The following is a 22,177-nucleotide window of genomic DNA, read 5'->3' on the forward strand; positions in this document are numbered from 1 at the left end:
ATTTTTTTTTTTTTTTTGAATCATTGAGTGGAATTTTTTATTTATTTTTTCTGCATTGGCACATGTTCCCCAGAGCAGTGCCCTTTCCATGCTATTTTTTGACACCCCCTTCCCTATTAGCCCAGATAATGGGCATTTTTATTTCGACCGATTCAGCCCCCATTGATTTCAATGGGGTTCAGGTTTAGCATCCCAACATCTTTGAAGTTGGCCAAACCCTGATTGAACAGGACCCAAGGCAGTTCAGCTCATCATCAACCAGAACCCACCACACATGATCATTTGAGGGTAAAGAACTGGGGTTGTTAGGTAGGAGTTTATCTTCAGGGTGACCTTTCATTGGCTGTGTTTCAGAAATGATGATCCCCTTTCTACAAGAACCGCTTGTTCACGGAAAGAAATTACACTTCCATATCCAGGTTATACTTTTCCAAAAAAACCTTTATTTTCTCCAGCCATATTTTCCTACATGAGTTCCGTTTATTATCTGTGTCCCTCAATATAACTAATCTTATCAAAAAAGTATGAATCAAAGGTCAGCCTCACCCTGTTTAGGTAAATATTAATAACTCAGCTGCATTCTTCCTCAGTGTAAGAGACTTTCACTGTCACTTTGCTTTCTGCTGTCAGCGATGGCATCTGCAGATCTGAGAGCTGAGCTGGAATGTTCCGTCTGTCTGAACATTTATACAGATCCTGTAAACCTGAGATGTGGACACAACTTCTGCCGGGTCTGTATTGATCGTGTGCTGGATACACAGGAGGGGTCTGGAGGATATTGCTGTCCTGAATGCGGAGAGAAGTCTCAGGATCGGCCTGCACTGCACAGGAACATAACGCTACATAACATAATGGAGAATCTCTTGTATGCTCAGCCAGATCAGGAGGAGTCCGGGGTCTTCTGTACTTGCTGTGTGGACTATCCTGTACCTGCTGTTAGATCCTGTCTACACTGTGAGGTTTCTCTGTGTGATAAACACCTGAGAGTCCACAAAAAGTCCCCAGAACACGTCTTATGTGACCCCACCTTGTCCATGGAGAGCAGGAAATGCTCCGTCCATAAGAAGATCCTGGAGTATTACTGCACTGAGGATGAGACCTGTATCTGTGTGTCCTGCACTCTGGCTGGAGAACATCGAGGACACCAGGTGGAGATGCTGGATGAGGCTTCTGAGAAGAAGAAGGAGAAACTGAGGAATGTTCTGCAGAAACTTCTGACAAAGAGAGAGGAGACAGAGGAAAGGGTCCAGAGTCTGCAGGAACACAGGAGGAAAGTAGAAGAAAAAGCATCTGGTGACACCGAGAGAGTCACTGCCCTGTTTAGAGATCTCAGGAGACATCTGGAGGACCTGGAGAAGAGAGTCCTGAGGGAAATCTCCGGGAGGGCAGAGCAGATCTCCATCTCCATCCGGGATCTGGAAATAAAGAAGGAGGAGCTGTCCAGGAAGATGCGTCACATTGAGGAGCTGTGTAACATGACGGATCCACTGACTGTCTTACAGGAATCAGACACAGGTGACTTGTGTGATACTGAGGATGGAGATAATGAGGACAGAGAGAGACATGAGGAACTCCTCCATGATGGAGGGGGTCTGGATGTGGATGGGATATCACACACATTACACACATTATCTGATATAATAACAGAGGTAAATGTATCCTTCTATATACAGGGAGCTGCAGACATATTACTGGATGTAAACACAGCTCATAATAATCTCCATATATCAGATGACAGGAAAATCGTATCCAAGTCAGATAGAAAACAGAATCGTCCAGAAACACCAGAGAGATTTCAGTATTATCCTCAGGTGTTGAGCAGTCGGAGTTTCTCCTCAGGGAGACATTACTGGGAAGTGGATGTCGGGGGATCAGATTGGTGGAGAGTCGGGATGTGTTACCCCAGTATAGACAGGAGAGGAGAGCGGTCAGTGATTGGATATAATAACAAGTCCTGGGGTTTGTGGAGGTATAATGATCAGTATGAGGTGAGACATGACAGTAAAGTGATCCTCGTACCCCCCAATATCTCCAGTAACAGAGTCAGGATATATCTGGATTATGAGGCCGGGCGGATCTCCTTTTATGATTTGTGTGACCCGATCCGACATCTCCACACCTTCACCACCACCTTCACTGAGCCCCTCCATGCTGGGATATGTGTATATAAAGGTTATATAAAGATGTGTGGGGGGGAATGAGAAGGGGAAGGAGGCCTGAGCACTCGGTGGGTGTAATACAATGAGGTTAGCACTGCAGTGGAGGGATTTTGGCACATCACATTACTTGGATAAACAATTGTTTTGGCTTCACTAATGAACTTCCATTCATATGGCTTCATACTTAAAGGGATTTGCACTTATTTCTTGCTCTAAGTTCTAATGCAATTGTTTTCAATTTTTATTTTCACTATGATGATTGTAATTTTTTTATACTTACTTAGTTTCATAGTTTTAGAGGGATAGAGCACCTATTATATGTTATTAGTCCTGCAGGATTTTCTATGATAAATATATTTCTATGAGACTTCTCCATCGCTCCCTCTCAGATCACTGTGATTGGCTGGAATAACTCTAATTATAGTGAGGGGTGGGAATGCACCAGTAACAATACTTTGTAGTGCAATTTGCATCCATACAAAATGAATGGGTGAAAATCGCACTACAAAAATGTGGTGCAATTCCTGTGTGAATCACATGCAGCTTGCTGCACTGCTCCTGTGCGAACCCAGACCGAAATCACTATGACAAGCTCGGGTTCACACAGGAGCGGTGGGGAAACCACATGCGATTTGGACAGAATTTGCACCACATTCCAGTTCAAATTGCATGCAATTCTTTGCAGTGTGATTTGCACCCATTCATTTTCCATAGATGCAAAACTGACCACAAATTATCGGTTCTTGTTATCAGCGAGTACTTGACTGAAAGTATCGGTACTTGGAGATAAAAAATGGCATTGGTTCATCCCTAGCGAGGGGGATGTGGTCTATCTACCTATCTATCGTGGAGAGGGATTAGAGTCCCTGTCAGGTTTTTATTGCTGTCTCCATCCCATTTAGAGAGAGCCCCCCTCTCTACTCCTGGTGAATGTTATCACCCAAAGTGAAAGAAAATCCCAAATTCCGAGTTGTTACCAGAACTGGAAAAGAGGGGAAATCTTCCAATGGGGACACTAGTTCTGGTGACAACCAGGGATTTCCTCACTTTGGAGGGATTTCCTGTCACTTCCTGTTTTGGTTATTGGACAGGAAGTGAAGGGAAAGCTCCTCAATGGAAAACAGATGGTAATAAAATACTAACAGATTATAACCCTTCCTTAAAATGAACAAAAAGTTTTTCCTTTTTAGTTCTACTTTAATTTTCCAATCAGGAAGTTACCATATTATATCAGTAATTTCACTTTCCCAGCCCTTCCCCCGATGTTCTGCCCCTCCTCCTCCTCATGGTGGCGCTATGTGCAGCCATGATCAGACACAGAGGGTGGAGATGATCCATCATTACAGAGAATGCAGTGCGGTCATTGTGATGGGATAGGATGTGGTCACCTCTACATCTGGGAGAGGTCACATGACACCATGTGGGGGGAGGGGACTGGGAAGGACAGAAGTGAGGTCTGGTAGATGGTGGGGGGTGATGAGCTCCGTCTGTACTAGGAGGACTCATGGAGATCGGGGGAGGGGAGAGGGGTGAAGGGTTAAATAGAATAGGTTGGGGGAGGGGCAGAGGAAGAGGAGCGGTATAACATGGTGTGTGTTTGTTGAAAAGAGCAGCATAGAGCTCTCACCTTCCCCAGGATGTACAGGACATAAAAAAAAATATATCATCGCACACTATCCTGTCTGCATCCTACACAATTGTATTCTAGGAATCTGTATGGAGGAAGTATGGTGGCCGCCATTCATAACTACTTCTAAAGAATACTAGTTCCCTGGCTGTCATTCTGTTCCAATGGCTTCTGTACTTTCTATGTCAGTAACCTGGAACAAGTATTCAGACTCGGAGTTCTGACTTAACTCTGATTTCCTGATCGGCATCATTGTTCCAGGTCAGTGTCCCCAAACACTGAGACCACAGACAGCCAGGAGAATAGGATTTTCAGAAGACATCCAACAATGGCCCCTCCATATTCCCCTCAGTACAGGTGTAATGGAAGTCACAGCCAGGGAATTTCTTGTTGCGTTGTTTATTTTCAATTTACCCGAATACAAAATGCTGAATGATAATTTATAATGTCTTTTGATTAATTTTATAAATTTTGGGGGAAATTTTTTACAAATTTATAAACTGATCTTTTATGTCACTTTTCTTATGACTTGTATGAAATTTTAAAAATAAACATTTAATACAGATCTCTTCCATGACATTGAGAATTCTGGGCTTTCCAATAAGACAGCCCAGCACTAGCTGGTCTAGTAATAGAGATTAGAGTGCCAAAGTGCTCTTCTCATTTTCTGGAATGAGGTCGGTGTGGTCCTCAGTAGATGTAACATGGACCCATTGAAGTTTTATTCCACTCAGCTCAGCCTGTTTCATTTAGGTATGACTTGTCTGACCTCACTGGTCCAGTCAGCAGTCCAGATGGTTTCATATCCATCCTCTGGTGTCCTTTCTGAGAGGTCCCAGTGGTGTGCATTGTCACACGGGTCAGGAGGATGATGGTAATAAAAGTGAATGTGTTTCAGTCACCGATCCCTAATACCAAGGATGGATCCATCCATTGTCAGGAGATCTGAGCCTATTTACCAATGACTGACTCCAACCAAGGTTGGGTAATGTTATCTAATGAAGCAAAAGTTATATTGACATTTTCCATACATTGCAAGATCAAAATTGACATAATAAGGAGCACACAATATTTTATCTTTGACATTATGGTCTCTAAGGGACAATTCACAAGTGATACATTGGATCCCTGATTGATATAAGCTTCCGTTGGAGATGGATCCATGTATATCACCATTTACTATACATCTACAGATCTCAGTATGACCTACAACTTGGTCTATGGGACAGTCATTGTTCATGGGAAAGATGCAAAGTTATCCGTGCTAATTGAAGGATGTAGATGAGGACAGTGCAATATAGTGATTGTGATTATACAGATGATATCCATAAATGAAAAGAGATTGTCTGGAGGTAAGTGTCCAAATAAAAGTTTTCTAATACAGAAAAAGATTTTTGCAATCCTGATCTCTATATGGACTTTTCAACAAACATTTCTCTGTTACACGTATGATAAAAGTAAAACAAATGGTGCCAACATCCAGCATCTCCCATCACAGTCTCATCCATCTTCATTAATGATTTATGAGGAGCTCTGGCTTGGATGGATGATTTTCTGTTCCTCAGTTATTATTCTTGATGTCTATGTGAGGTCCATGGAAATTCTACCCGTCCATTACCAAATTACAGCACATCTCCCATTATCTCCTTCATAAAGAGCTGTCTGGTGGGTTGGTACATTGTACGTAGGCCCCCAGGATTTACTTGTCTTCTATGAACATTTATTTTTCTACAATTCTTTGTTATATAAAACAAAAATCAGTGTATATTATTTAGACTGTGTGAAAGTTACAGAGTATACAAACTATGGTATATGTTTGACAATTGATCAATCTTGCCATCTTAATGTACCAACTGCCTATCTCATTTCTTGAAACCCTAAAATGCCAGGATAGTACAAACACCTCTAAAATGAGCCCATTTGGAAGACACTCAATGGAATTTAGTTAGAAGCATGGGGAGTTGTTTTGAAGCTATAATTTTTTTTGCCACTGATTTTGGAAATTAAGAAAATAAATAAAACGGAAAATTGTATACTCACCTTTCCGTAATTTTCCTTTCCTGTCGCATCTTCATGGCAGCATACACGTTGGGTTGTGACTCCGCCTCCACAACCTGATAGGACCACATAGCTATAAATTAGAGAGTAGACACCTGCCCCAGTATTCTCTGTAAATATATACACATGTCACCTCAGAGGGTGGGTGATTGTATGCTGCCATGAAGATGCGACAGGAACGGAAAATTACGGAAAGGTGAGTATACAATTTTCCGTTTTCCTGTCGCATCATGGCAGCATACACGTTGGGGAGTAACTCGCCAAACTGGGTGGGAATGCAAAATCAAATTTATTGACAAGAAACAGAAGAATTGGCCTGTATGACGGCCCTCCCAAATTCAACTGCTGCTAAGCGTGCAGCGTCTATTCTATAATGGGAAATGAAGGTGTTTCTCGAAGACCAAGTGGCCGCTCTACAAATGGTTTCCGCTGAAACTTTACAGTAAGCTGCCCATGAAGTAGCCATTGCCCTGGTGGAATGCGCTCTAAGATCTTCCGGAATCTGCAAGGTGCTTAAGGAGTAGGCCTTCTTGATAGTTTTTACGAGCCATGAGGTGATGGTACGGGCAGAAGCTGCCTGGCCCTTCCTGAACCCATGTGGGATGACTAAGAGGTTTTCGCATTTCCTGAATGACTTGGTCACCGAGAGGTAATGCAGAATGTTGCCCTTTACATCCAGGGGATGAGGAACGCCCTGATCTGTGATCAAAGCTGGGAGGTCAATCTCCTGGTTAAAGTGGAATGAAGAGGAGACCTTTGGGATAAACCTGTCTGAAGGCTTCAGGGTTAGCCTGTCTGGGTAAACCATCAGGTACGGTTCTTTGATCAGCAAAGCTTGCATTTCTGAGACCCTCTTCGCTGAAGTGATGGCAATTAGGAATGATACCTTTAGAGTCAGGTCCCAGAGGGAGGTATCTTCAAGTGGGGAGAATGGTTCTCCGGATAAAATCTCTAGGACAGTTGATAGGTCCCATGTTGGAAATGAAGGCTTTCTGGGAGGCCTTAGCTTCAGGCATGCTTTTTGGAATTGAACCACGAGAGGGTTAAGTGCCCACCTAACCCCTGTCAGAGCAGAGATGGCAGAGACTTGGACTTTTAGAGTGCTGGACCTAAGGCCTTTGTCTAGACCTGACTGTAGGAACTCAAGGACTTGTATTGCTGATGGGGAAGAAGGGTCCCAACCTTGTTCCTGAGCAAAGGAAGAGAACTTTCCCCAGACTCTCTCGTAGGTGCTATTCGTGGAGGATTTCCTGGCTTGAAGCAGGGTCTCGACTACCTTCTGAGAACAGCCTTGATCTAGGAACCTAGACCTTTCAGTCTCCAGGCCGCTAGGTGCAATCTCTCTGGATTCGGATGTAGTAGCTGGCCCTGGGTTAGTAGATCCGTTGTCACCGGAAGAGGAAGTGGATCCGCTGTGCTCAGTTGCAGGAGGGTGGTGAACCAAGGCCTCCGTGGCCAGAAGGGAATCACGGCCAGGACTAGAGCTGTTGAATGTTTGAGCCTCAGAAGGAACTTGGCTATCAGTGGGGTCGGTGGGAAAATGTAACCTAGGCGAAAGTTCCAGGTGTGCTGGAGACAATCCGTTCCCTCCGCTGAGGGGAAGGGGTTCCTTGACAGAAACCTCTGACATTTCTTGTTCTCTGGCGTTGCTGCGAGGTCTATGTCTGGATGACCCCATGCCTGGCATATGAGGACAAAGGCCTGCGGGCTTAGACACCACTCGTTGTTGGAAACGAATGTCCTGCTGAGAGAATCCGCCAGTAGGTTCTGAACCCCTGGAATATAGGCCGCCTTCAGGTCCCGCAGGTTCAGTTGAGCCCATCGCATCACCGGACCGACTTCCTGCATCATGGAGATGCTCTTTGGTACCCCCCTGCCTGTTGATGTAGGCCACAGCCACTCGGTTGTCCATTTGAATGAGGACCTGTTTCCCTCTCAGAAGTGAGCTGAATGCCAAAAGGGCTTGGAAGGCTGCCTTCATCTCTAGGACGTTTGACACTACATCCCTGGTTTTGAAGTGCCAGCGGCCCTGAGCTGCATAATGTAGGTAGTGTGCCCCCCATCCCTCCAGACTGGCGTCCGAAGTTACCACCACCTGATGGAGGATGACTATCTGTTTGCATCTGCTGAGGTTGTCGGGGTGGGTCCACCACCGTAGAGATAATCTGGCTTCCTCTGAGATGCGAATTGATTGGGACATGGACCATCCGTCCCACTGGCACAGGAAGGAGGCTTGCAGAGGTCTGGTATTCCATTGCGCCCATCTGACCATTGGAATGGTTGCTGATAGGGAACCCAGAAGGCTGAGGTATGCTCTGGCCGGTAGGCATGATGCTGGAACCACATCCTTCACTTTCTGAATTAATAGGGACAACTTCTCCCTTGGCAGTTCTACCGTGTTGGCTCGGCTGTCTAGTTCGGCTCCCAGGAAGACCATCCTCTGAGTAGGCTGAATGTTGCTCTTCTGCCAGTTGATTATCCAACCCAGACTCGTTAGGGTGGAAACTAAGACCTCGCGATGTTGCACAAGTGATTCCTGGCTGTTTGAGAGGAGAAGAATGTCGTCCAGGTAATGGTGGACCCTTAGACCCTTCTCCCTCAAAGAGGCTATCACTGGAAGCAGAACCTTCGTAAACGTTCTGGGGGCCGTAGAGATCCCGAAAGGGAGGCTTCGAAATTGGAAGTGCTCCTGACCCACCGAGAATTGCAGGAACTTTTGGAATGCCACGTGAATTGGTATGTGTAGGTAGGCATCCTGGAGATCTATGGAGAGCATCCAGTCTCCTAAGTTTATGGCCTGAAGGATAGACTGCAGGCTTTCCATCCTGAACGACTCCACTCTGATGGACTTGTTGAGGTTCTTCAGGTCTAGAACCGGACGAAAGTCCCCTGACTTCTTTTTGACGAGGAATAGTGGAGAATAGAATCCCCTGCCTCGTTGTGCTGGCGGAACCTCTGTTATCGCTCGTTTTTGAAGAAGTTCTAGGACATAATTTAGAAGGGACAACCTTTTCTCCCCAGGTGGAGGAATACGGGTTGGGCAGAATTGATCCCTTGGGGGTCGATTTTTGAAGGCCCATCTGTGGCCGAAATTGACAGTGGCCAGGGTCCAGGTATCGTGTATGGTCCCCGCCCAGACCAGCTTGAAACTGGAAAGTCTTGCTCCTACTACTGCTGGCCGGACGGGCGCACCTTCAAAAAGGCTTCTGGTCACTGGAAGCGGGAGTCTTAGGCTTTTGGAATTTCATGAAAGAGGTTTGAGGGCTCTTCCAGTTCCTTCGGTACTCCTTCCCTGGTCTGTACGCTTTCGCGTCCCTATACCTTTCTGGGAGATTCCGCTTAAAAGGAGGAGGTCTCTGTTTGGGCCTCCTATCTGAGGGAATGAGCCCGGATTTTCCACCAGTTACTTTGGAGATGGCCGTATCTAACTTTGTTCCGAAGAGGTGCTCACCGTCGAACGGAATACGGCACCAGTTAGACTTGGATGCCGGATCCGCCGTCCAGGGCTTCAGCCACAAAGCTCTTCTGGCCATCACTGAGGCCAACATAGACTTTGATGCAGACCTGATAGTGTCAACTGAGGCTTCAGCCACGAAATCACCAGCCAAGCTTAACTCTTGTAATGCCTTCACTATTTTCTCTTGGTCTGCCCCCTCTAATACCAGCTTCTCCGTGCTTGAAGACCAGCTCGAGATGGCCCTTCCTACTGCCGCGAGTGCTATCGCAGGCCTGCATGCGCCTCCAGCCGATAGGTAAGCCCGCTTAAGATCCGTGTCGATCTTTCTGTCAAGAACGTCTCTAAACGTTACCGCATCTTCTAGCGGGAGGGTAACATGCCTGGCGAGACGCATTAAAGATGCGTCCACTACCGAAGGGGACACCAGAGGGTTCACTTTAGGCTAGTTGAGTGGGTACAGCTTCTGGAGTCTGTTGTTCAGACTAGATTTCTTCTCCGGTCTCTGCCACTCTTCTTTGATTAAATCTTCCAGTTTGTCAATGAACGGAAAAGATTCTGGTTCCTTCTTAAGCTGAGGAAAATATTTTCTTTGCTTTGGCTGGACTTCCTCCCATCCTATTGCCTCCTTAACCGATTTAACAAACGGCTCTATCAGACCGAAGTCGAATCCGGCCGACACCTCCAGGCCTTCATTATCAGATAGGGAGTCTTGCTCCTTTGATGTACTGGCCCGGGCTGGAGAGGTAATGGTGGAGAGATCCACATCTGGTATCGAGTCCTGAGGGGCTGAGTCCCCAACTTCTGAGGCTCTCTCTCTTGTGGCCTCTTCCAGGCATTTTTGACAAACCAGCTTATCCGGAAGAGCCGCTGCACCGCAAATCCAGCATGCGTTCCCAGCGGGACGGGAATGGCGTGCAGGGGAACGGTGCCTCCATGAGGACGACCTTCCGTGGCAGGATCGACCATGTCGGGAATGCGACCTGGAGCGGCTTCTTCTGCGGCTTCCTCTTGAGCTGCTTCTTCTATGGTAGGAGCGGCTCCGTCTATGTCTGGAGCGACTTCTCCTGCGTGAGGACTCTCTTTGTCTTGATGCAGACGTTTTTGAGGACCTGGTAGGGCTGACCAATTTAGGCAGCGTTAGAAGTGCTCTCTTTTTCAATCTTCACTACTTACCCTCGTCTTCCCCCCCCCTTACCTAGTAGGCTGGCGGTGATCTGCTGGGGCAGCGGTCTCCATGGTGAATGGGCTGGAAACCTGCAAGGAAAAAAACAAGCAGCAATGTAGAGAGAGAGAGAGAGAGAGAACAGGGTTCCTGACACAGACCTGAACAGGGGGGGAGGGGAGAAACGCCCACCTTTTGTAGAGCGTTTTTTTCGCTATGGTTCGCAGTAACAGGCGTCTGTAGCATGCAGCAACCATCAGCAGCATCTACAGCAAATGCTGGGTTTTTAAATCCGCCGCCATCGGCGTCGGACGCTCGCGCATGCGCAGTAGCACCGCGAGGCACCCGGCGCCATCTTGGAGACTGGAAAACAGCATAGAAGCGCCCAAAGAGCCGTACTGCGCATGCGCGGGGATGCCGAGAACGCTCGGCGGTCCCACACAGCACTATGTGAACCACAGAGCCCAGCAGAACACAAACGGTATGGGGGGGGGGGGGGAAGAGAGGGGAATGGAGACCGCTGCACATAATTAAGCCTGTTTAAGGCTTATTTCCTGAGGCCATACTGAGGGTTCCCTGGCCAATCCTCCAGCAAGCCTGTTTAAGGCTTTTGTGGGCTGTTGCACTTGAAGCCTGTTTAAGGCTTGTCTTCTGGCAAACAGTTTTGAGTTGAGATGAGTGCCCCTGAGACCACCAGAGTGGGGCTCCTTCCATTTAGCTCGTTTAGAGGCTGTACAAGAAGGACTTCCACCCAGGAGAGGCTAGAACCTGGCTGGGGCGAAGCGGTAAGGGGGTGCTGATCCGTGCATCCTGACAGGTGAGGAAAAATAAGAGAATACTGGGGCAGGTGTCTACTCTCTAATTTATAGCTATGTGGTCCTATCAGGTTGTGGAGGCGGAGTCACAACCCAACGTGTATGCTGCCATGAATGATGCGACAGGAAAACTTGATTTTATTTCACAGTCATTTTAACGAGGTATTTCTCACACACATTTTGGGCATCCTTACAATTAAATAAGGACTACACAGGTCTACACAGCCTACATCTATGTAGCACCTTAGAAGCGGTCTCTTTCTCCACTTTTTCTCGGGTGCCGCTGCGCAGTGATCTCCTGTGCAACAAGTACATGACAGTTCTCTTCTTTATCAAACCGCCGGGCAGACCAGGACTGTCATGTACTTGTCACACAGGAGATAACCGTGCAGCGGCACCCGAAAGTGAAGAAAGAGTCCACTTGACAGGAGAATTTTTCTTTTTCTTTTAACCACTTCGTCGGCAGAATGGCACGGCTGGCCAAATGGGCGTACAGGTAAGTCCCATTGAATTTCCTGCCATGCCAGTGCGTGCGCGCCGGCCGGGATCTCTGTGAGTCGGGTCGCGGGTCCTGCGGACTCAAACGCCGCGGGGATACCCGCGAGCGCCTCACGGAGAGGATGAATGGGGAGATGCTGATGTAAACAGCATCTCCCCGTTCTGCCTAGTGACAGTATCCCGGATCTCTGCTCCCTGTCATCGGGAGCAGAGATCAGTGACGTGTCACATGTAGCCACGCCCCCCTACAGTTAGAAAACATTTCCTAGTACTGACTTAACCCCTCCCCACCCCCTAGTGGTTAACCCCTTCACTGCCAGTGTCATTTACACAGGAATCAGTGCATTTTTATAGCACTGATTGCTGTATAAATGCCAATGATCCCAAAAATGTGTCAAAATTGTCCGATGTGTCCGCCATAATGTCTCAGTCACAATAAAAATCGCCGCCATTACTAGTAAAAAAAACTAATTATTAATAAAAATGCCATAAAACTATCCCCTATTTTGTAAACGCTATACCTTTTGCACAAACCAATCAATAAACACTTATTGCGATTTTTTTTTTTTTTTTATATATTTTAAATGCCGTAAATCTATCCCGTATTTTGTAGACGCTATAACTTTTGCGCAAACCAATCAATATACGCTTATTGTGATTTTTCCAAAAATATGTAGAAGAATACATATCGGCCTAAACTGAGGGAAAAAAATGTTTTTTTCCATTATTGTTTGGGGATATTTATTATAGCAAAAAGTAAAAAATAATGCGTCTTTTTCAAAATTGTCGCTATTTTTTTGTTTATAGCGCAAAAAATAAAAACCGCAGAAGTGATCAAATACCACCAAAAGAAAGTTCTATTGGTGGGAAAAAAAGGACGTCAATTTTGTTTGGGAGCCACGTCGCACGACCGCGCAATTGTCAGTTAAAGTGACGCAGTGCCGAATCGCAAAAAACGCACTGGTTAGGAAGGGGGAAAATTATTCCGGGGCTTAATTGTGGTTAATTGCTACAGCCTGCAGATCATGGCACCTAGTCTTCTCTCTGCCTCTGCCCACCCCCCTCCTGCTGAGGAATTCTCTGACTGGGATGGCTCCCCAGCACCAGCAACCAGACCCCAGGACCAGCAGCCAGACCCCAGCACCAGCAGCCAGACCCCAGCACCAGCAGCCAGACCCCAGCACAAGCAGCCAGACCCCAGCACCAGCAGCCAGACCCCATGACCAGCAGCCAGACCCCAGGACCAGCAGACAGACCCCAGCACCAGCAGACAGACCCCAGCACCAGCAGACAGACCCCAGCACCAGAAGCTGTGTAATCAGGCTGCATTTCATGGGCACTGGTATAGCTGCATTTAATTGGCACTGATCAGGCTGCATTTTATTTGGGGGGAGGGGGGCGCAGCGCGAAGCGTCACCTCCCTGAAATTAGTTTGCAGGTTGGGATGTCTGCAGTATGGTATGATGGGGAGGCTGGAGTGTGACCACAGCCAGTAACTTAAGACACCTTTCACACTGGAGGCGTTTCTCAGGTGTTTTAGTGCTAAAAATAGCACCTGTAAAGCGCCTGAAAAACACCTCCCCTGCCTCCCCAGTGTGAAAGAGCGAGTGCTTTCACACTGGGGCGGTGCGCTTGCGGTACGTTAGAAAAAGTCCTGCAAGCAGCATCTTTGGGGTGGCTTGGGAGCGCTGCCCATTGGAATGAATGGGCAGTGCTGCCGAAGCACCTGCAAAGCGCTTGGGTGGAGCCGCAACATGGCCAGTTTTAACCTGTGGCTAATTGAATGCAGGTAAGGCACTAAGTGAGTTTAATTACCACCTTAATCAGCCACAAAACCTGTGTAATTAGTATGTGTCTGGGTTAAAAGGGATGAGGTGGCAACCCTAGAGTCCCCCCCCCCATCAGAATACAGTGCCCAAGCATCACTTGTGTAGATGCAAGAACCTGTCAGCTAGTGATCTATACAAAAAAACCTGTGCACATATAGCAACTTTAGGCCTGGTTCACACCTATGCATTTTTAGTGCATTTTCAGTTTTGCAGAAACACACTACAGCAGTGGCAGCTGGTGCTCAACATTTTTTGGGGGGCGCAAACAAACTGAAAAACACTGAAACACCCCCTGATCAATTGCAGCCTCACTGTCCCCATCAAAAGCAGCCATTGTGCCCATCAAAAGCAGCCATTGTGCCCATAAAATGCAGCCATGTGTGCCCATCATATGCAGCCACTTGTGCCCATCATATGCAGCCATTGTGCCCATAAAATGCCACAACGTGTGCCCATCATATGCAGCCACATGTGCCCATCATATATAGCAACTTGTGCCGATCATACGCAGCCATTGTGCCCATCACACGCAGCCACTTGTGCCCATCAAACACAGCCACTTGTGCCCATCAAACGCAGCCATTGTGTCCATCAAATGCAGCCACTTTTGACCATCAAATGCAGCCACCTGTGCCCATCAAATGCAGCCACCTGTGCCCATGAAATGCAGCCACCTGTGCCCATGAAATGCAGCCACCTGTGCCCATCAAATGCTGCCACTTGTGCCCATCATATGCAGCCACTTGTGCCCATCATATGCAGCCACGTGTGCCCATCAAATGCAGCCACATGTGCCCATCATATGCAGCCACTGTGCCTATCAAATGCAGCCATGTGTGCCCATCATATGCAGCCACTTGTGCCCATCATATGCAGCCACTTGTGCCCATCATATTCAGCCATTGTGCCCATCATATGCAGCCACATGTGCCCATAATATGCAGCAACTTGTGCCGATCATATGCAGCCATTATGTCCATCAAATGCAGCCATTGTGCCCATCACACGCAGCCACTTGTGCCCATCAAACGCAGCCACTTGTGCCCATCAAACGCAGCCATTGTGCCCATCAAACGCAGCCACTTGTGACCATCAAATGCAGCCACTTGTGACCATGAAATTCATCCACCTGTGCCCATCAAATGCAACCACCTGTGCCCATCAAATGCAGCCACTTGTGCCCAACAAATGCCGCCACTTGTGCCCATCATATGCAGCCACTTGTGCCCATCATATGCAGCCACTTGTGCCCATCATATGCAGCCACTGAGCCCATCATATGCAGCCACTTGTGCCCATCATATGCAGCCACTGAGCCCATCAAACGCAGTCACTTGTGCCCATCAAACGCAGCCACTTGTGCCCATCAAACGCAGCCACTTGTGCCCATCAAATGCAGCCACTTGTGCCCATCATATGCAGCCACTTGTGCCTATCAAATGCAGTCACCTGTGCCTATCAAATGCAGCCACTTTTTCCCATCATATGCAGCCACTTGTGCCCACCAAATGCAACCACCTGTGCCCATCATATGCAGCCACCTGTGCCCATCAAATGCAGCCACCTGTGCCCATCAAATGCAGCCACTTCTGCCCATCAAACGCAGCTACTTGTGACCATCAAACGCAGCCACTTGTGACCATCAAATGCAGCCACCTCTGCCCATCAAATGCAGCCACCTCTGCCCATCAAATGCAGCCACTAGGGATGGGCTTTATGTTCGGGTCAAACATGAGTTCGACTCGAACATTGGCTGTTCGCCAGTTCGCCGAACATCGAACAATTTGGGGTGTTCGCGGCAAATTTGAAAGCTGCGGAACACCCTTTAAAAGTCTATGGGAGAAATCAAAAGTGCTCATTTTAAAGGCTTATATGCATGGTATTGTCATAAAAAAGTGTTTGGGGACCTGGGTCCTGCTCCAGGGGACGTGAATCAATGCAAAAAGAAGTTTTAAAACAGGACGTTTTTTCAGGAGCAGTGATTTTAATAATGCTTAAAGTGAAACAATGAAAGAGTAATATTCCTTTAAATTTCGTACCTGGGGGGTGTCTATAGTATACCTGTAAAGGGGCGCATGTTTCCCGTGTTTAGAACAGTCTGACAGCAAAATGACATTTCAAAGGAAAAAAAGTCATTTAAAACTACTCGTGGCTATTAATGAATTGTCAGTCCGACAATACACATAAAGGTTCATTGATAAAAACATCATGGGATTTCCCCACAGAGGAACGCTGAACCAAAATAAAATAAAAAAATGCGTGGGGGTCACGAAGGGCCTGGTATCGATATTAAGGGGAACCCCACACCAAAATTTTAAAAAAATGGCGTGGGGGTCCCCCTAAATTCCATACCAGGCCCTTCAGGTCTGGTATGGATATTAAGGGGAACCCCACGCCAACATTTTTAAAAAAATGACATGGGGTCCCCCTCAAAATCCATACCAGACCCTTACCCGAGCACGCAACCTGGCAGGCCGCATGAAAAGAGGGGGGATGAGAGAGCGCCCCCCCCCTCCTGAACCTACCAGGCCACATGCCGTCAACATTGGGGGGCTACCTCAAAGCACCCTCCCAAAGCATCTTGTCCCCATGTTGATGGGGAGAAGGGCCTCACCCCACAACCCTTGGCCGGTGGTTGTGGGGGTCTGCGGGCAGGGGGCTTATCAGAATCTGGAAGCCCCCTTTAAGGGGAACCCCAGATCCTGCCCTCCCCGTGTGAATTGGTAATGGGGTACGAATGTACCCCTACCATTTCACTTAAAAAGTGTCAAAAAGGTTAAAAAACACAAGAGACGGTTTTTGACAAGTCCTTTATTAATTTCATCTTCATTCATCTTCTTTCTTCTGGTCTTCCTTTGGTGTTCTTCTTCATCTTCTTCTTCTCCATCTTCTTCTTCCTCCGCTCTTTTCGTCCCGCATCTTCCTCCAGGCATCTTCTCCGCTCCGTCCCCACGATCCGCCTCAAATGCAGCCACTTGCCCATCAAATGCAGCCACCTGTGCCCATCATATGCAGCCACCTGTGCCCATCAAATGCAGCCACCTGTGCCCATAAAATGCAGCCACCTGTGCCCATCAAATGCAGCCACCTGTGCCCATCATATGCAGCCACTTGCCCATCATATGCAGCCACTTGCCCATCAAATGCAGCCACTTGTTCCCATCATATGCAGCCACTTACGCATCAAATGCAGCCACTGTGCCCACTGACCCCCCTACTCGCTGGGTTTGCGGCTCTGGCAGCATCCCCCCAACCCCGTGCATGGATTGCGCCTCTGGCACCCACACCATACCCCCCCGCGTGGATCAAGGCTCTGGCACCCCCCCGCGTGGCTCTAACAGAGCCGAGGGTACTTACCGCAGCACTGTCTGCAGCAAATTCTCTGAGAGCGGCAGCGACCTCCGGTACAGTGAGAGTCTCTCCTCGCTCCTCTTCCTAAGTGTCCTGCCTCCTGATTGGCGGGGAGGAAGTTTAGTGTGAAAATAGCGAAAATTAATTTGCTATAATCACACAATTGGGTGGGATCAGGGCGCCCCAAGCTCACCCTATTTTAAAGCCTATTAGAGCCTCCGGCCATCCTTGCTTCTGCGCATGCGTGTTTGTACTTTGGACTTTTGTCCGACTGACTTGTGTACACATGCTCAGAAAATCCGACAACAGACTTTTTTCCGTGGAAAATTTATAAACCTGCCATCCAACATTTGTCCGCGGAAAGTTGGCCAACAATTGTCCGATGGAGCGTGCAAACGGTCAGATTTTCCGCCAACAGCCTGTCATCACACATTTCTTCAAATCCGATTGTGTGTACGAGGCTTAAGTGAGCATTTAGCCAATGCAGTATAGGGGGCCCTACTGCAAGGATGGATTTTTTTTATGAACAAGAATGTCAGAGAAGGCACTTGGGTCAGGCAGGCAGGCACATAAATGGGTGGTTTTATGTACATATATGTGAGTGTTTCGTGTATACAATATATATATATATATATATATATATATATATATATATATATATATATATATATACACACACATACACACATGTGTGTTTGCGTTTTAGGGTGCACACCCTAATGCAATAGGCTGCGCACACCTATGATCGTTAGGACTACAGATAATACTGGGGTGCCATGACGTGGCCTGTGCAGCTTATATTTGCAAATGTGTGCAAGCTAAACCCCTTGTTTTAATGTAAACTGTTAGACCCATTTCACACTGGCAGCGCCCGGCCATTAGCACTAAAGCTCCAGTGTGAAAAGACACACTGCAATGAATGGGAGGCAGTTTTCAGGCGCATGTGGGGGACACAGCAAACATGTGGAAGAAGGTGCTCTGGTCAGATGGGACCAAAATTGAAGTTTTTGGCTTAAAAGCAAAAGACTATGTGTGGTGGAAAACTAACACTGCACATCACCCTGAACACACCATCCCCACCGTGAAACATGGTGGTGGCAGCATCATGTTGTGGGGATGCTTTTCTTCAGCAGGGACAGGGAAGCTGGTCAGAGTTGATGGGAAGATGGATGGAGCCAAATACAGGGAAATCTTAGAAGAAAACTTGTTAGAGTTTGCAAAAGACTTGAGACTGGGGGGAGGTTCACCTTCCAGCAGAAAAACGACCCTAAACATACAGCCAGAGTTACAATGGAATGGTTTAGATCAAAGCATATTCATGTGTTAGAAGCATATTCATGTGTTAGAATGGCCCAGTCATAGACCAGACCTAAATCCAATTGAGAATCTGTGGCAAGACTTATAAATTGCTGTTCACAGACGCTCTCCATCCAATCTGACAGAACTTGAGATATTTTGCAAAGAAGAATGGGCAAAAACATCACTCTATAGATGTGCAAAGCTGGTAGAGACATCCCCAAAAAGACTTGCAGCTGTAATTGTAGAGAAAGGTGGTTCTACAAAGTATTGACTCTGGGGGGCGCCATACAAATGTACCCCACACTTTTAAAAGATTTACGTGTAAAAAATGTTAAAAACCATTTATCATTTTCCCTCCACTTCACAATTATGTGCCACTTTGTGTTGGTCTATCACATAAAATCCCAATAAAATACATTTACGTTTTTGGTTGTAACATGACAACATGTGGAAAATTTCAAGGAGTATGAATACTTTTTCAAGGCACTGTATATTTAGAACATTATCCTTATGTTTTCCATTAGTAACACCACTCTGCTGGACACACGTTATTATACTATGTCAGGATTCAAACCTTCTCAGCTACACCTGTATGATTTTCTTTTTCCATGTGTGGACATTTCTTACATGAAATAATAATAAATCGCACGGCTCGATCATTTTACCTTCCCCCTCCTCCCAGTGGTTGGCACAGCGCCATGGAAGGATTGTATAGCTGCACCCAGGATCTCCATATTACACAACGATTTCTTCTTCTAGCTGCCACAATGTTTATTCTCATGGATTTAGCAGCATTCCGTACATTAGACTTGTGTATTATGGAATTATGTTATCATTTTGTGTATATAGTGTGATATGGGGGATGTATAGCTCTCCTGGTAGAGGCTTTTGTAAAGTGAGTTCACAGAAGACCAGAAATATAGTTAAAGCAGAGTTCCACCCAGAAATGGAACTTCCGTGGATCGGATTCCTCCCCCCCCCCCCCCCCCGTGTCACATTTGGCACCTTTTAGGGGGGAGGGGGGAGCGAATATCTGTCAAATCCAGGTATCTGCTCCCACTTCCGTGGAAAGATCACAGCAATCTGGTGCGGCGAACTACGCAATGTCTGGCGCCTCCTCCTCCCCTGCCCCCCGCTGCCTTCTGGGAGACACACAGGTCCCAGAAGACAGCAGGGACCATTCAGAAAGCGCAGCGCATGTGCAGTAGGAAACAGGCTGTGAAGCCGTAAGGCTCCACTTCCTGTTTCCCTTAGTAAGGATGCCAACGCCTGCACCCGGAGCCAGGGCATGGGCCGGCTTTAGGTGCCCACATTGTGGGATCCCTGGACAGGTAAGTGCCCATATATTAAAAGTCAGCAGCTGCAGTATTTGTAGCTGCTGACTTTAAAAAGAAATTTACCCAGGCGGAACTCCGCTTAAAGGGCAGCCCACTGTTATTAACCCCTTCAATACCGGGCACTTTCACCACCTTCCTGCCCAGGTCAAGTTTCAGCTTTCAGCGCTGTCACACTTTGAATGACAATTGCGCGGTCATGCTACACTGTACTCATATGACATTTTTAATTTGTTTCACACCAATAGAGCTTTCTTTTGGTGGTATTTAATCATCATTGGGTTTTTAATTTTTTGCTAAGTAAGCAAATAAATACCAAATTTTTCTTTGTTTCTGTTATAAAAATTTCCAAATAATCTTTCTTCATAAATGTAGGCTAAAATGTATTTTGCTTAATTTTTTGGGTGAAAATAACCCAAATCAGTGAAGATTATTTAGTCTGTAGGAAAGTTATAGAGTCCACAATCTATGGGATATATCTGAAAATCGATCGATCCTGATGCACTGACAGCCAATCTCATTTCCTGAGGCCCAAAAATGCCAGGACAGTACAAATACCTCCAAGTGACCCCTTTTTGGAAAGTAGACAGTCCGAGGTATTTAGTAAGGGGCATGACAAGTTTTTTTGAAGTTGTAATTTTTTGGAAAATGAAGAAATTAATTTTTTTTTTTTACATAATGTCACAAGTGCAGTACAGTATCATCATACTCTATCCCTGGTGTGGCGGTGATCAGACACTGGTGACAGTAAAAAAAAAAGTTTTTTCCAAATTAATTTTTTTTTTTACACACTGTGACCAGAGCAATACAGTTTTACCATAATATCACTGTACTACTCTGGGGAAGTGATCACAAATCCTTCTTTTTTTTTTTTTTTTTTACACATAATGATTGTTTATACCAGTGAATTTCATTGGTATAAGCAACCCTTTTTACTGAAATAAACTGATTCATTCAGCATGTTTTCTTGTGATTAGCTGTGATTGGCCACAGCTAATCACATGGTAACGACGTGCTGTGATTGGCCCTGCCTGTACCATGTGAGCACTGTGACCAATCACAGCTAGCAACGCAATTGTACACAATGGATGGCATGAAAGGAAGCCATCAATTGTCTACAATTGTCATGTGATCTGCTGTGATTGGTCACAGAGGTCACAAAGTACCGGCAGAGGTCCGGTACACTGCTCAGTACACAGCCGGTGATAGATCACGCCGCAGTGTGGCCCAGTCCTGAGAGGACATCATATGATGTCCTATTGGAATGACGAATGCCCGTCTTACCGTCATTTAACAATAGACCGGGCAGGAAATGGCTAAATGAACAGCAAAAGAAAAAGTTCAACACAAAAAGATTGCCCATCTGGTATTCTTCTCCAACAAGTACAAAGAGTGAAAAATATCAAGCCATCTGGCTCTTAAGGCTCACTAAGCCTCGGTTGCAGTACCTTGCTTCAAGGCATCCGCTCCTTGTCTCTAGGTAGGGGTTCTCCTGACACGCCAGGCTTTCTGACTCCACTGAGACTCGCAGATTCCTTCAGTCCCCTGGACTCTCTCCTAGTTGCCTCAGCCCTCCTATGCCGCGTACACACGACCGGTTTTGCCGTTGGAATAAACTCCGAAGGTTTCTCCGACGGAACTCCGACGGAATTCCATTCAAGCGATCTTGCCTACACACGACCAAACCAAAGTCCGACCGTCCAGAACGCGGTGACGTACAACACTTACTACGGGACTAGAAAAAGGAAGTTCGATAGCCAGTAGCCAATAGCTTCCGTCTCGTACTTGCTTCAGAGCATGCATCGTTTTTGGTCCGTTGGAACAGCATAAAGACGATTGGTTTTACCGATAGGAAATGGTTCCGTCGGAAATATTTAGGACATGTTCCATTTCTAGGTCCATCAGAATTTTCGAAAAAAAAAAGTCTGATGAGGCCTACACACGATCGGAATAGACGATGAAAAGCTTCCGTTGGACTTTTTCTGTCGGACATTCAGCTCGTGTGTACGCGGCATAAGTCTCCCAGACTCTCTCAGCTGTCCCAACTCTCTTAGTCCAACGGTCCTGGAATCTCTCCCACATGGAGTGCTGTCTATCGAGTAGATCACCTCTGCCTCCAGACAGGAACCACCACCTGTCTTCAGACGGGCGCACACCTCCCTCCTGGCTGGACCCCTGAGCTATTCTCAGACCTGGCTCATAATTACCCTGCACACTTGTGCACTCACACAGGCTGCGGGTGTCTCGAAAAATCCAGACACAGGATGGAAGGTTCCTTCCCACCCAAGACAATTTGGAACCTTCAAACTCCAGGCCCGATCTGAGATTACAAAACCTGGAGAAAGCTCAGAACACAGCTTTCTCCACTCACAATATACACACTGGAGCCTCTCAAACCGTAACTTTGAGAATCCAGTGTCCTTTCTCCAACCATTTTTGCAGTGACGGGGCCTCGCACTGTCACAATAGATATATAGGGTGGTCTGTGTTCTTCATCTGGACAGGCTATTCTATTGCACCCTTTGACACCACAACAAGACATTCTGCCCCACCCCCCCAAAAAATGATGACATTTACATTCACACCAT

At 46.8% G+C, this 22,177-nt stretch overlaps 1 protein-coding gene across 1 annotated transcript in view; it reads left to right on the forward strand.

Annotated features, from left to right (window-relative positions):
- The first annotated feature begins 527 nt into the window (after nt 1-527).
- The window catches only part of LOC141134349 (uncharacterized), a 39,414-nt gene continuing 17,764 nt past the window's right edge, over nt 528-22,177 (forward strand). Inside the window, 1 exon segment of the mRNA XM_073623918.1 lies at nt 528-2,200. Within this exon segment, the coding sequence (XP_073480019.1) occupies nt 633-2,200 (1,568 nt within the window). The 5' untranslated portion in view covers nt 528-632.

Source organism: Aquarana catesbeiana, linkage group LG03 (genome assembly GCF_042186555.1).
Source record: "Aquarana catesbeiana isolate 2022-GZ linkage group LG03, ASM4218655v1, whole genome shotgun sequence".
NCBI classification, from domain to species: domain Eukaryota; kingdom Metazoa; phylum Chordata; class Amphibia; order Anura; family Ranidae; genus Aquarana; species Aquarana catesbeiana.